The sequence below is a fragment of the Mastacembelus armatus genome, chromosome 9 (assembly GCF_900324485.2).
Source record: "Mastacembelus armatus chromosome 9, fMasArm1.2, whole genome shotgun sequence".
Classification (NCBI taxonomy): Eukaryota; Metazoa; Chordata; class Actinopteri; order Synbranchiformes; family Mastacembelidae; genus Mastacembelus; species Mastacembelus armatus.
In genome coordinates, this window is record NC_046641.1 from 13,644,255 (window position 1) to 13,660,902 (window position 16,648).

The 16,648-nt window shown below is 40.0% G+C and overlaps 1 protein-coding gene across 5 annotated transcripts in view; it reads left to right on the forward strand.

Moving 5' to 3' along the window:
- Positions 1–106: 106 nt before the first annotated feature.
- The window catches only part of clip1a (CAP-GLY domain containing linker protein 1a), a 21,953-nt gene continuing 5,411 nt past the window's right edge, over positions 107–16,648 (forward strand). The window contains exons 1-17 of one of the 5 annotated variants that reach the window (XM_026321064.2): positions 107–246; positions 3,403–3,722; positions 4,154–4,824; positions 5,502–5,626; positions 5,737–5,953; positions 6,042–6,239; positions 6,331–6,422; positions 6,677–6,737; positions 8,864–8,968; positions 10,257–11,165; positions 11,273–11,389; positions 11,582–11,639; positions 11,771–11,854; positions 11,986–12,142; positions 12,338–12,503; positions 12,730–12,945; positions 13,828–16,281. In XM_026321064.2, the coding sequence (XP_026176849.1) occupies positions 3,632–3,722; positions 4,154–4,824; positions 5,502–5,626; positions 5,737–5,953; positions 6,042–6,239; positions 6,331–6,422; positions 6,677–6,737; positions 8,864–8,968; positions 10,257–11,165; positions 11,273–11,389; positions 11,582–11,639; positions 11,771–11,854; positions 11,986–12,142; positions 12,338–12,503; positions 12,730–12,945; positions 13,828–16,281 (5,721 nt within the window). In that variant the 5' untranslated portion in view covers positions 107–246; positions 3,403–3,631. The remainder of the gene's footprint in view (positions 247–3,402; positions 3,723–4,153; positions 4,825–5,501; positions 5,627–5,736; positions 5,954–6,041; positions 6,240–6,330; positions 6,423–6,676; positions 6,738–8,863; positions 8,969–10,256; positions 11,166–11,272; positions 11,390–11,581; positions 11,640–11,770; positions 11,855–11,985; positions 12,143–12,337; positions 12,504–12,729; positions 12,946–13,827; positions 16,282–16,648) is intronic. The other 4 variants (XM_026321061.2, XM_026321062.2, XM_026321063.2 and 1 more) reach the window with 4 other exon arrangements.

Sequence of the window (16,648 nt, forward strand, 5' to 3'; positions counted from 1 at the left end):
TGGCTCCCCATGGTTTCTTCTACCATTGTAGATTTGTCTGTGAATTGTTTTACTCTCACAAACGGAAGGCTCCATCTCACTCAACATATCATCTTTGCTGCGCACCGACAGTTGACGTTCCTCTCGGCCGTTGGACGGAGGGCTCGTCTTGGCAGGAACCGTCGTGGTTCTCCGCTGAACATTAGCTAGCTTGTTAGCTGTGTCATATTTTCCTCAGGAGACGGAGGTTGTTTCGAACCGCACCAGGTCAGTATCAGCTCACGCCGAAGTCACGTATTCGGCCCAACCTGGCGGTGTCTTTGTTGCCGATCAACAGTGACACTAAACGCCGTCGTTAGGTGAGAGTAGTTGGGGTTGCGTAGACGTTAGTTGAGGTGTTAGTTTAGCTAACTAGCTAACGTTAGCTAACCTGGCCCCTCTTAATCCTGACCGGCTCTCTCGGGCCTCGCCGCTAACGTTACTTAGCAACTGCTCCCCTTGTCTTATCTTAATGACACGCTGGAATTCATTTAAACCGAAGAGGTGTCAGTAACAGTCAACGACCTGCTCCTTGACATCATAGTAAAATTATTCGGCAAGCTAGGTTAGCTTCACGGGTGATCTGATCCGTAACGATTTGTTGTGCTGACTCTTTAACTTGTAACAGCAGTGTGCTCTGCTGGAGCTTCGGTGACATTGCGGAGACTTTTGGACTTGTGGAATTTCCTCCACTCTTTAAGATTAACCCACCACAGCCGTCGGTCTGTTGTTCGGCTCTTTGAACATGTGGATGTAGCCTGAGTTAACCCTACAGCTCATAATAAACAAGTCTTTGCTTCACTAGAGCCATAGAGCTAACTAGTAAGGTAAGTTGGCTGACATGGGATGTTTTTCCCCCCACAGGCTCCACTTTTAGCAGATGTGCCACCTCATCCACAGCTCTCAATCAGTTAGCTACTGATGAAGGTAACAAGGCGAGGCAACAGGCTAATTCGCTGACCAGACCTCTTTTACTAAACTGCCAGTGAAGCAGCGGTGCAAACAGTGAAGTCTGCATTAGTCAAGTCAGTTTGTGGTTTAAAGGTGTGACTTAGGCTTTTATGATTAAGCTCTTCTTTTTTACGCAGCAAAAAGCAGTTTAGCTTGTTTGGACTGGCTGTCATGACTGATAGGTTGCAGTCATACAAACTGCTTAGACTACCAACTGACATGTTTAGGTCTACTAGTATTTTAAGTACTCTAATATAATACAGTCTATCTTCTTTAGTTAAATGAGTTCTGGGATAGTTTTGGAAGGTCTAGGTCATCCTTTCATATATATTTAATATTTTAGGTCTCATTTATTTTGACTGATTACAAGAGCAAAAATTGGTGTAGGTTAATATACAGTATACTGGCTGACAAAAAGGGGTTGCTGTCAGTGTCAGAACCGGTGACTATTCTCTGAAACTGAGGATGCAGAATGCTTCATTTCGTGCTTATGTCCTGTTCTGTGCTTTTCTACACCCACATAATCATCTCAGCAGATGTTTCCTTGAAAAGGAAAAAACCAGAGCTTGCTTTGGCCTTGTGGTGATAAAAGGAAGACTATAGAAATGTGAGCTCAATCAATGAATACACACTTCTGAAGATGTAAAAGTGTACTTCTACAGATAGACTTTTTGGAAAAACATTTCAGGGGAAACTGTACTTTGTTTGGTGTTATTGAAGTCAATGCCTAACCCTGGCCCACTATCTTTTGTAATCACCAACATGGTTGAGTTCAGCATACATGTGGATCTTTTGTGATTTTTCTAATCCCCTAGTCAGCGAAATATGCTAATAACATCATTTCCTGTCTGAAATCTTCACAAATCTGCACTGTTCTTATCCGTTGTCAGTCTGAATATATAAATGTATGAACACAAACATGGAAGTGTGGTATGTTTGTACTGTTATTTGAGAAGTAATCTCAATTTCAGTTCTGTTTTACAGGCTGTCATCTACCCATTTCTGTTTATTTACATAACAAAAAAATCAACCCAGGAAATGTGAGATTTTGTTATAACTGTACTGAATTAAGTTTAGTCAAGAATATAACTTTTAAATATTTCAGTAGATTTATTACCATAAAGCTTTTCAAACCATTGGTATTTGGCTTTCTTCCTAACAGATTAGAGTTAGAATTGCTTGAAAAAGATTAACTGCAGTGGGAAATTCTCCAGACTAAGTGGATCATTTTCAGCTGACTGCATCAGCTTACCAGAGTTGATGCATCCTCTGTTAATGCTCACAACCCAGTTGTAGTAAAGCCTGTGAATTTTTTACTCAACACCTTACTGCTATTTAATGTTTTTCTGTAACAGTGCCACATATGATTTTCACTCTTACAAGGTAAAATAGAGGCTCGTTTTATGCTATTTCATTTCCACCATGCAGTCCTCAGCCATTCATTTGCTTTCTTGCTCTGGCCTCCACTTGACCTTAAGGCAACAATTAGTATCATTCAAAGGCACAGTAGGGGAAAACTGGAGCACTGCATTCAAACTAGGTCGTGCTTGCTGATCACCACCATTCATTCTCTGCTGAGAAATATCTTAGCGGGAGCATTTCTTCTTGGTTGTTTTGGAGAACCTATGTATTTTATCTGTTAGGCTGTTTAGTGTAGCTGGGACTGCTATGACTGTGTCCACATAATCGAGTGTTATTTCTGTCCTACACTTTTTGTGAACCTGTTCTGCTGAGAAAAGGTCATGTTGGTGTGATGCAGTGCTCTGAGGAAATAGGCTGAGATGCTACAGATCTGTCAGTAGAATGAGCTGAAAATCAGATACCATTTTTACACAGTGCATTCAGTCAATCAAGTTCTGTGGTGAGGTAATCTGATCAACAGAATAATCTGGTACTGATGATGGTTGTGTTTTTGCATTAATCCTGTTTTAGAAAAGTTTGCCAACCAGGCTTGCATGATTTTATATGCCAGAATGATAGATTGAGTGTAATACAGGATTTGTGGTATTGTGGTCAAGGTCAAAGATAATGGACTATTCATAAGTTCATCATAGCCGTAACATAGTATTACTGGCTGGCCTTTAACTGGGTATTTTTAGGTCCAACTGTGACACAGTGTGTGCTGAGCAGCTTGTTGTCATAACAGAAACAAAATGCCTTCGTTAGCAAGAACCAAGTCAATAAGCATGTCTTAAAGCCATATCTGTACTTGCTACGTGTTTGTTTACTCAAAGGAAACCATTGCTGCCTGTTCTATGTACATCTGAAACAGAGCCAGAACACTCAGCAAAGTGTACATTTGCTAAAAACTATTAAGTTGGCTAAATCTTTAAATTCCTGGTTAATAAACCAGTCAGTGAGTGCTTTATAAAAAATATGTAAGACCAATCAAAGTAAGATAATTTTTAATTTTTTCCCCCCCTCTCCCAACAGGGTCCTTTCTGTGAGCACCACATTTTTCTCCCTCCTCCCTTTTCCTGTTTTTTCTTTTTTTTTTCTTTTTTTTTTTTTTTTTTTTTTTGTTGTTGTTTAATTGCCTTTGGTGTGGAGAGAACATCTTCGCCATCACAGAGTTGCAGCCACTTATTTTGATGGTCTGGGGTCATTCTATACCCACTGACAGACGCAAGCCTTGTGGGTTTAATAGATTACAGGAGGAAACATGAGCACAGCCAAGCCCACTGGGATCAAAGCTCCCAGCAAGATAGCAAGGCCACCTGCGACAGGAGCCCCCAAGACTAACCCCAGCACAGGTAACAATCTCCCACTGTTGAACTTCTCTAATATGATTTTATTTCCTCTCCAGTTTCAGTAAGGCCTGTCATTGTAACATCATGTTACACTTGGTTGCACTTGATCCATTCTGGTTGGCAGGATTGTACTAAAATTTCCTGCATACCTTAAACAGTTGTTCTGAGATTAAAACATAAATACTTAAAAGCTTTCACAATATTTGTCAGAATGCGATTACGTAGAAAGATGAATGATAATAAATTGTCACCTAGTCATTTTAAGTTTGCATTGCTAGGTTCAATTTGATAGACACTTTTTGACCTGTATTGATATGGAAAAAATTAAATTAGAGAAATGTGTGTTTTTAATACTAGATTAACCTATTCAAAGAATGAAAAAAATCAGTTACTGGATTTTTAAAAATGCCTGTTTCTCTCTCTCTGTATTTGAGGGGGAGCTAAAGTTGCTGTGGCTGACAAGGCAAGTGCCAGCGGAGGAGATGCTCAAAATACTGAGGAAACCTTCCAGATTGGAGAACGAGTGTGGGTCAATGGGAATAAGCCAGGCTACATACAGTTTTTGGGAGAGACACAGTTTGCACCTGGACAGTGGGCAGGGATTGTTCTAGATGAACCAATTGGGAAAAATGACGGGTCGGTGGCAGGGGTGCGCTACTTCCAGTGTGAAGCCCTTCGAGGCATATTTACACGCCCATCCAAGTTGTCTCGCACAGAGGGGGAGGCTAATGGAACTCAAACAGCACCGCCCTCTCGTGCTGCGTCCCCCACTCCTTCAGTTGGTAATGTAGCCTCGCACACACCTGCCACAAAATCAACTTTACCCTCAACTACTACAGCAGCCAAGAAGGCCTCTACTACTACTCCAGCTGCGCCAGCTGCACCAGCAGCTGCACCAGCAGCTGCACCACCAGCTGCACCAGCAGCTGCACCAGCAGCTGCACCACCAGCTGCATCAGCTGCACCAGCTACACCAGCTGCTGCACCAGCTACACCGGCTACTTCCAACCTCACACGCACAAACAGTGAATCTGTCTCCAATCTCTCAGAATCTGGATCAGTCAAGAAAGGGGAAAGAGAACTCAAGATGGGTGACCGTGTATTGGTAAAGATTGTTGCATTATCTAAATAAATACAGTATACAATTTAATTCTTGAATATTTTAGCGAAGTGACCAAAGTGCTACCAGTGCGTCTAAGCAGCATTAACATTATAAGGAAGGTTTTTTTTTTTTGTTTTGTTTTGTTTTTTTTGTTTGTTTTTTTTTTTATTGTAGTAATCTCAGAGAAATTAATGTATGTGCCATTCTCTTCTACTTCGGAGTCATTGGATGTACTGGTACTAACACTTTTAAGTGCCGTAGTCACCATCTGTGTGCAGACCTGTTGTTGTGATTGTATCTTGATGAGCACCTTCCTTCTTGCTTACAGATGAGCTTTTTTTCCTTTCTTCAGCCAGGAAGCTTTGTAGCACATTGAGTAAAGAGGAAGTTTCACTCATGCTTATTGGGCTGCAGAGGAAATGTGCTCAGCCCTGCCAGATTTAGTATCATGTAAACATGTAGCTTTACTGTACATTTAAATAACTGAAGAAGGAAAAACATGATTAGTTGCGCATGATGACATTTTGGCCTCATTCTGTTCAGAGTTGGCACATGTTTGTTTCTGTTGCTTTGATGGAATTAACTCACTTAGGGTTTTTCCAGGCAAAGCTGATCACTTGTAAGGCCTCTTTGTTAAGGGGGATTAAATGTTGACTAATGTTTTGTGTTATTTTCCTCAGGTTGGGGGTACAAAAGCAGGAGTGGTGCGTTTCCTTGGAGAAACAGATTTTGCCAAAGGCGAGTGGTGTGGTGTGGAATTAGATGAGCCCTTAGGAAAGAATGATGGGGCAGTGGCAGGCACAAGGTACAAAAGCTACTCAGCCTGTAAATAAGGAAAGAAAAATTCTTGTACTTCTCATCCATGTGTGTTCTATGACATCCATTATCTTGATTGTATCCAATTATCTGTCCCAGATATTTTCAGTGCCAACCCAAATATGGCTTATTTGCACCAGTGCACAAAGTCACACGCATTGGCTTCCCATCCACCACACCAGCCAAAGCTAAAACAACAGTTCGGAAAGTAGTGGCCACACCATCAGGGCTGAAAAGAAGTCCTAGTGCCTCGTCCATCAGTACCATGAGTTCTGTGGCATCCTCTGTCAGTGCCAAGCCTAGCCGCACAGGCCTGGTGAGACATGGTCACAATCAGTAACAACAAAGTTTTATGTCTCTCTTACTCACCAGTCTGAGAGCATGTTTCTTATGTCTGTCCATAGCTAACAGAGACATCATCACGGTATAATAGAAAGATTTCAGGCACCACAGCCCTTCAGGAGGCGCTGAAGGAGAAGCAACAGCATATTGAGCAGCTGATGGCTGAGAGGGACATGGAGAGAGCTGAGGTTGCCAAAGCCACTAGCCATGCTGGAGAGATGGAACAAGAACTTACCCTGCTCAGGGATGATCAGGAGCAGGTCTGTATCCTTTTAAATCCTAAGAATATCTTTTAGTTAATTTGTCATCTGTATTCATTATTTGGTCTAATGTCTAACCTTCTTGTTGAAGATGGAGGCAAAGATGGATCAGTTACGTGCCTTGGTAGAAGCTGCGGACAAAGACAAAGTTGACCTGCTGAATCAGTTGGAGGAGGAGCGTAGGTAAGGGCTCACAGGGGTATGACTAATCAAACAACCAATCGAGTATGTCCATTTATATTGTTTTAATTGTATGGGCATCCATTTATTGAGACAGAAAATAAATTGACAGCTAAGATCATTATTCTGTGCTTTGGAAGTCATTCTATGTTATGAGGAAGGAGGTTTGTCTGAGTTGGCTTAATCTTTCCCTTGATTGTTATAGATTTGAGGTTGTCAGTTCCCCTCTTATAAGTTGTTTTTTTTTTGTTTAATAGGAAGGTAGAGGACCTTCAGTTTCGTGTGGAGGAAGCTTGCATTACCAAAGGAGACCTTGAGGTAAATGCACAACACAAATCAACACCATTGCAACCACAACATTTTATTGAATTCATGCTTGAAAATCAAAATGTTGGTCGGTGCAATCATATTAAGTCAGACCGCTATCACCATTGCCATTTTGTAATGAAAACAGTAGCAGGGATTTATATTGTGTCACTTGTACCACTGATTTAAAATCTAAAATTAGGTCAGAATCACCATGTGCTTATGGGAATCTACATCCTAGTTTCATCTCATGATTCCTATTCTCATAAACTTTGCTCTGTAGCCATGACAGTAAGTTAATTAAAACATTTTTTTGTTTACATCAGTTTGTCTTTTTGGGTTCAGGTCCAGTGCAATTTATGATTGCAGTAAGCATTAAACTGGTATGCCTTACAAAAGTGCAACACTTGAGTCCTGACGTAGCATTAGCATTATCTCTCATTACTGTAATGTATGCATTCTGCAGTCTCAGTACACATTTGCGTGGACAGTTCTGGCTCTATCCTGCACTGGATGATGTGCTGTCAGATGGTGTGGCAAGGTCCAGAGATTTCTGTGTTCATATCTGATAAAAGGATGTGTTATTTATTCCACAGTGCTACACAGGGGACCACGTCAGTTACCTTGAAGGCCTCTGAGCTCAGAATAGATGTTTTAAAATGAGGGTCAGAATACCCATCTTTTTTTAAACATGTATACTAACAGTTTATCATTTACTCACAGCTGTGGATATGTTAAAAAACAAATGCATGCAGCTTGAAATATGCCAAGAAAAAAACACTCCAAACAGGCCATACTCAAAAATGCTTTGTTGACTTCAAGCTGTTGAAGGTGTACTAATGTTGTGCTATAACCCTCAGTGCCTCACACTTCAGTGATGTGATGTTATTGCTTTTTCTTTCTTCTCATCCTCGTCTTTCATGTTGGTCCAGTGCTCAGCATGGAGATACTCCTTTGTCATTTCACTTCCCAGTCACAGTTTTAAATTTAGTCTGCCCACAGCACCCAAAGGAGAATAACTCTCAGGTTAAGAATCCAAATGTAATTTTTGTATGATACATGTGCCAAGCTGAATTACAATTATTAGTTTCTCCCCCAGCAATGAAGATTAGCTCCATATGTTGTTTTAATCATTTTTTAAATAGTTGATAGACATCTGGCTTAACATTTAAAATTATTGCTATTTTTCCCTTCAGAAATGAAATTTTAGATTTAACATACACTGGGTAACATGTAAGACCAGAAGTATAAAATTGTGCCAGGAAATGCTTCATTAAATTACCATAAAACCCTTATTCACACACCAAAACATTAAACAGAAATCGTTTTTTTTGTTTCTTGAGCCCCACATGCTCCTCTGTTACTGATTGATTTCTGTGTCACAAATCCTGCACATGGTGGTCTGATAACTTGTGGTTTCTGTTACAGTACTTACATTATACAGTGTGGACAATGGCCTTATCATCAAAACGAGAAGAAAGCAGTGAGGTTACTAACAATAGTGCAGACTTTGACATTAAGAGTATGAAATCAAAACATCTATCCTAAAAAGTATGTGAGCATGATAAATGAAAAATTGGCCTCACATATAAGACCAAAGTATAGGGCTTATGAAACATCCATCACTGCTTTCTCTCCATGATATGGAGTGGTTTTTACCTCGTTTACATGTGGGCTTGAAACACATGATCATTTTTCCTGTGTATAACAATTAATGTGCTTTGTTTACCAGGTGCATGGTTTCTTCTAAATTGCCTTTGTCAACATACTCATTCTGCACACCCGTAACACATGCCCCCGTCTTTTGCTGCTTGCCTTGTATTTACCACCATTCTCTCATAAAATTCCCTATGTACAGCTGTTTACGGCACAGCCTGAAAATTCTGCATGGGGTATCTTCTTATTTCCATTCATCCACCACTCCCCACCCCCACCTAGTACCAGCCCCTCAAAACCCCAAAATATCATACACACACACACACACACACACACCCACACCCACACCCACACCCACACCAGCACTGATATCACTGTCCTCTCCATCCTCTCTCCTCTCTCCCTCCCTCTCTGTCTGCGTTGGGCTGGCATGTGATGGTGGCACTGGTGTGTTCTCTTCCTCTCCCCTTGTTTACTAACAGACGCAGACCAGACTGGAGCATGCCCACATTAAGGAGCTTGAACAGAGCCTGCTCTTTGAAAAGACCAAAGCTGAGAAACTCCAAAGAGAGTTAGAAGACACTAGGGTAATGAATTGTGCTCTGCGGTGTGCTGCATTGGAATAGAGGGCCTGGGCCGGGGACAGTGGCCAAAAAAAATTTACAAGGGGTACTGAGAGGTGCCAATCTGTAACTGGAGCTTTGCTTTGTGTGAGCTTATGGTGATTGAACCCGACAAATGCATTTTTTGGTTTCCCATTAAAAAATGACTCCTTTATCCAGGAAAAATGTATTAATAAAGAAAACATTGCAACATTAGATCTATTTAAATCTCAAATCAGCAAGTTAGTTAATTCCTCATCAAAATTTAAATTACCCCCCTTGATTTTGTTTATAACATATAACTATAATGTTTTGTTACGGCTGTCAAAAAAATAACCACATGCCTTCAATGACAGCTTTTTTACTTGTACTATTTTTGCCCAACCTGAACTCACTCTTGCTTTACTGGTATCACTGCTTAACCAGACAGACAAACTTCTCCCTTGTCCCCAGTGAATCATTTTCTCAGTTATCCTATGTTTTACTTCTTCAGTCCTTCCCAGCATCCATTTGTCCTGCTTATTTGGTGTCCCTGCATTTTGCTAGTCTAAAACCTATTCCACCTCCCAGACTATGCATTCTGTTGCTCCCCAAGGGTATATAATATTATAGTCATAGAGTATCAATAAACAAATAGTTGAGATGTTTTATCAAGTGCCATAGTTTGTACAGTTTTTTTTTTTTTTTTGGTTTGTTTAATTTTTTTATTCCTATTTTTGATAAACTATTTACCTGCTATTAGCTATTACATAATAAACTGAAGCAGGAAAAAGGATGCATGTGTGAAAACACTGGAATAAACAATAGATTGGGAAAGTAGCTGGATTAACATTAAAATAATGGGACATGTCAGTGCTCCTTAAGGATTCTTTCATAGAGAAGTAATAGAGGTAGTTAATGATTCTCCTAAGTCATGAAGGCAATAATAGCATTAATTCTGTGTTTAGAAGTTTTACTTAAATGGATGGCAGCTAATGGCTGATACATTGCTGTAGCTCCATACATGCTTTGTGTTCATGTCCATTATTTAGACCATACCCCCTTATAGCCACAAGAGGTCAGTATAACACTGTCTCTGGGATTAAAAGGTTTTTTTACGCTCCTCAATAAGCAGGCAGATCCAGCAAATTGTGTCTCTCTTAGTGTATTATATTTCCAAGTTCTTTAAATTATTTAAAGAACTTATCAGTTTATTTATTTCAGTAACAGTACAGTATAATAAACATTTTTTAGATAAGATACACATTTTAAATGCAAGATTTTTGCTTTAAAGGTTGCTACAGTGTCAGAAAGATCCCGTATTATGGAGCTTGAGAGGGACCTTTCACTGCGAACAAGAGAGGTAGCTGACCTGAAGCTGCGTCTTGGGGCCCAGCAGGGGTCCGAGGACTCAAACTCTACTCTTTCACCTCTAATGGAAGAAATAAACTCTCTTAGGGATCAGTTGGCTTCCCAAGAGGCAAAGCAACAAGAAGCGTTGGCAAAATACAAGGAGGCATTGGAAACTCAAGAAAAAACCCACAGTGAGGCAGCTGCCCAGCTCCAGGCAACATCTGTAAAGCTCTCTAGTGACAAGGAGCAGTTGCAGATGCGTTTAAGTCAGGCTGAGAAGGAGAATGCTGAGATTATTGAACTGTGGCGTTCCAAGTTGGAGTCTGCCATTGTCTGTCACCAACAAGCCATTGAAGAGCTAAAGGTGTCTTTCAGCAAAGGTGCAGGTGCCCAGACAGAAGAACTTGTAGAAGCCAAAAGTGCACTAGAGAAGTTGAAGTTAGAGCACAAGTTGGCTCTAGAAGATGCTGGAGCCAAACACGAGGCTGCTACCACAGCTTGGACTCAGGAGACTCGAGCACTAAAGGCACAGCTCTTGTCTTTGACTGAGGACAAGGAGCTCCTGGAGGAGTCTCTACGGTCCAGTGTTGAAAAAGCAGAGGAGCAGCACCTTGTGGAGATGGAGGATGTTCTTGGAAAGCTTCATTCTGCTGAACTTAAAATAAAGGAGCATGAGGAGAAGGAAACAACATTGGCACAACAGGCCCAAGAGAAGGACAAAGAAACCAAAGAGAAAATATCTGAAATTGTGGCTCTGCGCAACCAGGTAGCGCAGGGTACCCAGGAGTCTGCCACCCTGAAGAGCCAGTTAGAGAAGATTCAGAGCCAGGGAAGCAACCAGAGTGCCAAGGTGGGTCTTCATTCTCAATGTAAATGTTTTGTTAAATTGTTTGTATTTCTTTGGTGTTTGCTTTAGCTATTTTTTCTGTTGTATTTATTGTTTAACATGTCCTAAAGGTAAATGACTTGAACACTCAGTTGGAAGGCCAACAGCAGGAAGTCCTCACTTTACAGCAGAGACTGACCACTGTAGAGCAGGAGAAGGACACCCTGGAAAAGGAGCTTGTAGGCTTGGTGAGATTTATGGATGAATTTTGGATATAGTGCCTGTTTTATAGACACTGTTCAGTGCTGTGATAAACAGATTGTGTCATTGTTTTTAAACAACCGTAATGTGTCTGGAATTTCTGTGCTGCAGTTTTTTGTTATATGATATTAGCTAATTTGAATATTTTTAGCTAACTTGCTAAAAATTTTTCTTTATAGAAAACAAAGTTGGCTGAAAGCACAGAGGAGCAGTCTAAATCATCAAAAACTATGCAAGGTATATGATAATCACTTGTTCTTTGTTTACGCAAATGCCCCCCCCCCTTTTTTTTGTCATTAGCTTCTCTTTGCCCCCTTTCAACTTACAAAGGCTTCTAAGATTGAAATGTAATGTATGTCTTTCTGTAGAAACACTGGAGAAGCTCAGTAAGAAAGAAGAGCAGTGTGCATCCCTGACCACAGAATCAGAGTCTCTAAGAAGTCAACTTAGTGGTGCGATCATGAGGACTGTATTATTTATGTGAAATAGAAGAAGCTTGAATTATTACTAATGTACATCATTTCTTTCCTTTCTTGATGAATTACAGTCTTTAAACCCCATGAACAAACTTGTCTTTAATCAGGGCTAGAGAGGAAGCTGAAGGCTGCAGATGAAAAACTTGAGCAGCTTTCAAAGGACAAAAGCAAGTTGGAAAATGATATTTCCGACATGATGAAGGCATCTGGTGATAGTTCTGTACAGTTGACCAAAATGAATGAAGATCTCATACACAAAGAAAGGTACCACACTTTTTTTTTTTTTTTTTTTTTTTTTTTTACATTTTCCTATATCGCTTTAGTACTCAAACCGTAATATCAGAAATGAATACTGTTTTAAATAATACAGATTGCATATCTCTTGATTTTGTTTTATTCCATGGTGTAATTAGTTTGTATTTTAGTTTTTAACTAAACTCCCTATCGTTTGTCACACAGGAGACTTGAGGAGTTACAGAGTCACCTGGCAGAGGAGAAAGAAAAGGTGGCACACTTGAATGAACAACTCCAGCAGGAGCAGACACGCAAAGAGCAGGAGCTGAAAGAGACCAGAGATGTACATCAGTCTCAAATAAGTGGCCTTCAGGAAACAATTGCTACCTTGGTTAGTATTGTAGGACAGTTACAAAAAAAAATGTTTGCCGTTGAGAATTACATGCTCAAGAAATGTTTACAGACACTAAAATAATTACTTTATTTGTTTTTAAATACTTGGTTGACTACACCATAAAACAATCTCCTGCTTGTGTGTCCTTCATTTACTGGCTTCTTCAGAAAAAATAGATATATACTGTGATTTGATTAGTTGTTACCATCCTCTGTTTTTATAGGAGAAGACTGTTAAACAGGGCGAGTCCCTGGTTAAGGAGCTAAATGCCTCTCAAGAGAAAACCCTCTCTCAGGCCTCAGAGCTCCATGTGAAGGAACTAGAAGTGCTGCAAAGTCAGGTTGAGAAGTTGAAGCAGGATCTTTCCTCATCCAACAGCCAAACTGAAGAGCTGGAGAAGCTGGTTTCTGAGTTAAAGCCATACAAGGAACAGGCTCAGGTAAGAACCAAGAACTAGTTTAATGTAAAATGTTATTTATGCATTATACATTTTACTAAAGTTTAGTCATGGAAATTCATCAAGAAGAATGTCCCTAAACCTTTTTAGATGAATTTTTAATATCCTAACATTTGAACAACACTTGACCAAACTCCTTAAAAACAAAAACATAAGTCAAAACATACAGAGTCCTCCAGTTTAAACAATAAAACAGGTTGGGAAATTAGGCTTTCAAGCATAATTATGGTAGACTATGTGCAACTGTGTAGCAATTTTTGTCATCACTTAACATCAGTGATTAAAGTACAATTCAGCGTTTTTGTTCTTAAACAGATTATTACTGTATTCTGTTACACATCTCCCCCCACCATTAAGGCTAATAACCTCTTTTGTATATGCCATGGGCTATATGCTGGCAGGGATATATCCTAGAAAAGGATGTCTAATATATTTTAAGACAATGTATGGTTATATGAAACCAAATACTGCTTTATATATGAAAACCTGCATTGTCTAATAGCCTGACATTTCATTTAAGTAGAACATTTTCACTTATTAATAAACAGTTTGTGTGTATTTCATTTGTCAGCCATAGCATTCATTCATTCATTCATTGGCAACAATGGGTTATATGTTTTCCATTCATTTTTTTTTTCATTGTAATGAAAATCTAAGTGAAAATGTTCCAACTTGCATTTTTGAAAATCATTGTGGTGTAAGTTGTGGTGTGATGGCCATTTTTGATGCTTCTGCAGCTTAACCTTTCCAACTGCTTATCACTTATATCCATATTTGCTTGGTTTATTTTTGGATTTATCTTACTTTTCCCTGTGTATATATATATTCCCTTCCTTTTTTCCCCTTTCATCTTTATTTTCCCAGTGTCTTTCCACTGAGCTTGACTCCTACAAGCTTGATGTCGAAAACTTGTCCAAAAAACTGGAAAAGCAGAATCTAGATCTGGAAAATATATGTAAAGAAAATGCGGATGTTAAGGCTAAGAAAAGCAGACTGGAGGAACAGCTTTCAGATGTGCAGACTAAGCTCTCTGCCCTTGAGATTAGTCACCAGGAGCTTTCAGTCCAGAATGAAGAACTGCTAATAGCCAGAGATAAACTTTCTAAACATGAAGAAGAACTACTTGCTAACAGCAAGCAATCAGATGAAGAGAAGATTTCATTGAACAAGGAGCTAGAGAAGCACAAAGATCTTCTTCAGGAGCTACAGACTGAAATGAATAACCTGAAGCATGGTCAAGGTGAATATCAGGCCCAAATTGAGGAACTTCAAATTCAAAATGCACAGAAGAATGATATGCTCCTAAAACATCAGCGGGATATCCAGGAAATTGAGGCTAAGAAGAAGCATCTGCTTGAGGATTATGAAAGTGTCTGCCAGCAGAGGAACCGACTTGAGGAGGACCTCAGCGAAACACGGTTGAAGCTTGCACATGAGAAAGATGACCTGATTTTAGAGAGAGATGCTGCTAGAAATGCCAAAAAATCTCTTGATACTAAGAATGCTGAGTTGCAGGCGAGGCTTAAATCTTTAAACTTAGAAAAAGAAGATCTTACAATGAAGAATACGCAGCTGCAAGCCCTCACAGAAACATTGACAAAAGAGAAAGTGCAGATGTCCTCTGAAATCAGTGCGGCTGTAATGGATAAAACAAGCCTTGAGACAGTGAAGGAGGAGCTTCAGAATAAGCTCAGTGTTGCCACTAAAGACTTGGAGAGCTCGGTTCGTGAATGTGAAGAACTTAAAGCCTCAAAACTCAGCCTGGCCCAGATGTTAGAAGACTTCAAGACAAGCAGTCAGGTGACTGACTCTGAGAGGATTCACCTTCTGCAGGAGAAAGAAGACTTACTTGCAATCCAAAGAAAAGTCTGTAATGATAAGGAAGCGCTCCTCAAAGAGATAGAAGAGTTAAAGGAGAAGCTTAAATTCTCTACAGAACAACTGTCACAGTCCAATGAGAAATTTAAAGAAGCATTGTCGTCTTTTCAGCAAGAGAAGGAAGTGCTTCACCTTCAGAATTCTGAAACTGAGATGACTCTACATGCTGTTCGTAAAGAAAAAATGAGCCTGGATTCAGCACTAGAGCAGCAGAAAATGGATTATGAGCGTTTGGCAGGGGAGAAAGTAGAGTTAGAAGAAAAGCACACGAAAGTCACATCTGAGAAAAATGCTCTTTCTATTGAACGCGATAAGCTAGCTGGTGATATCCGAACCACGAAGGACCAGTTGGACAGTCTATCCAGAGCTAGTGCTGACCTTAATCAGGAGAAGTCTAATTTAACAACAATGGTAGAAGAAGCCAAACTCCAAATAGAGAAGGGTGAAGCAGAAATGAGCTCCTTGAGACGAGAAAAGGCTGACCTGCAAAATCAACTGCAGAAACAAAACTCTGATATTGAAATTCTTGAAAAGAGAAAAGCTGAACTTATTCTAGAGAATAATACATTAAAAATGGATTTTGAGAAGGCTAATTTAGAACTTGTTCAGCAATTGGATAACCTTACAAAGGACTTTGAGCGCCTGCAGTCACTGCAGACTGAGGCTGACACAAAAGTGCAGTCCTTGCATAAAGAAAACCAGGGGCTGCTTCAGGAAATCCAGGAGTTAAAAAGTCAGACTGAATCAGTGTCAGAGGCCAAGCTCCTGCTTGAGACCCAGCTAGGGGCTGAATCCACTGAACGGAGTAAAGCAACATTAGAGAAGGAAAGTCTTTCTAAACAGATTGAGGAGCTGCAGATAACACTGTCTAAGGTTACACAAGAAAATAAAGAGATTTCTTCTAAATTTAAGAATGCAAATGAGCAAAACAAGTCTTTTATGGTAGATTTGGAGGCTTTAAATTTACAATTAAAGCAGCAAAAGCAAGAGACCAGTCAGTTAACAGATGATAAAGAACAAATGTTAGCTAAGCTTGAGGAGATGAATAAACAGATTACTCTCCTGACCACAGAGAAAGAGGACCTTTTAGCTGGAAAGTGTAAATTGGAGCAGGACATTTCTTCTCTCCACAAAAGCCAAGAAAACTGGCTCACAGAACGGTCAGCGCTCTTTGAAGAGCTGAAGAAGTTGCAGGATATCCAGAAACAACTAGAGGTTGATGTCAAAACTCTACATACTGACAAAGAACTTTTGGAAAAGCAATACACAAGTGCTGTTGCAGAGGTATCGGCTTCTGCCCATGTGAAGGAAGAAATATCCTCCAGCATCTCCAATCTAACAGCTCTGAAGGATGCCCTGCAGGTGGAGAGAGATGAAGCCACGCAGCAAGTCAGGCAACTTGAGTCCCAACTAAAAAATGCCATTTCTAAGCAGCTTGAGGTATTCCTCCTCCAGTAGTAATCACTCTATTCACACACCTTAGAGTGGCTGGGGCTACATCTCTGTTGTCACTGCATGCTTACTGGTTTGTCTCCCTTTCCACTTTTATTTTCGTGTCTAACTTTCACCTTCCATGTACTAACTTCTGCTTATTACCGCTAGCTCCCAGCCTTTGCCTGTGGGTTTATAACGTGAGCTAATATTGGGTAAAACACACTACATGATTACGTAAGGTTTAATTTGATCTTCATTTTCTGATGACTATAGACTGTTGTAAAAAAGGTAAATGTGGGGATTTCTCATCCTGTTGCTGTGAAATATGTTATCATTAGATATGCTAATGCAGAGGGAAAGAACTGTTGGTTTA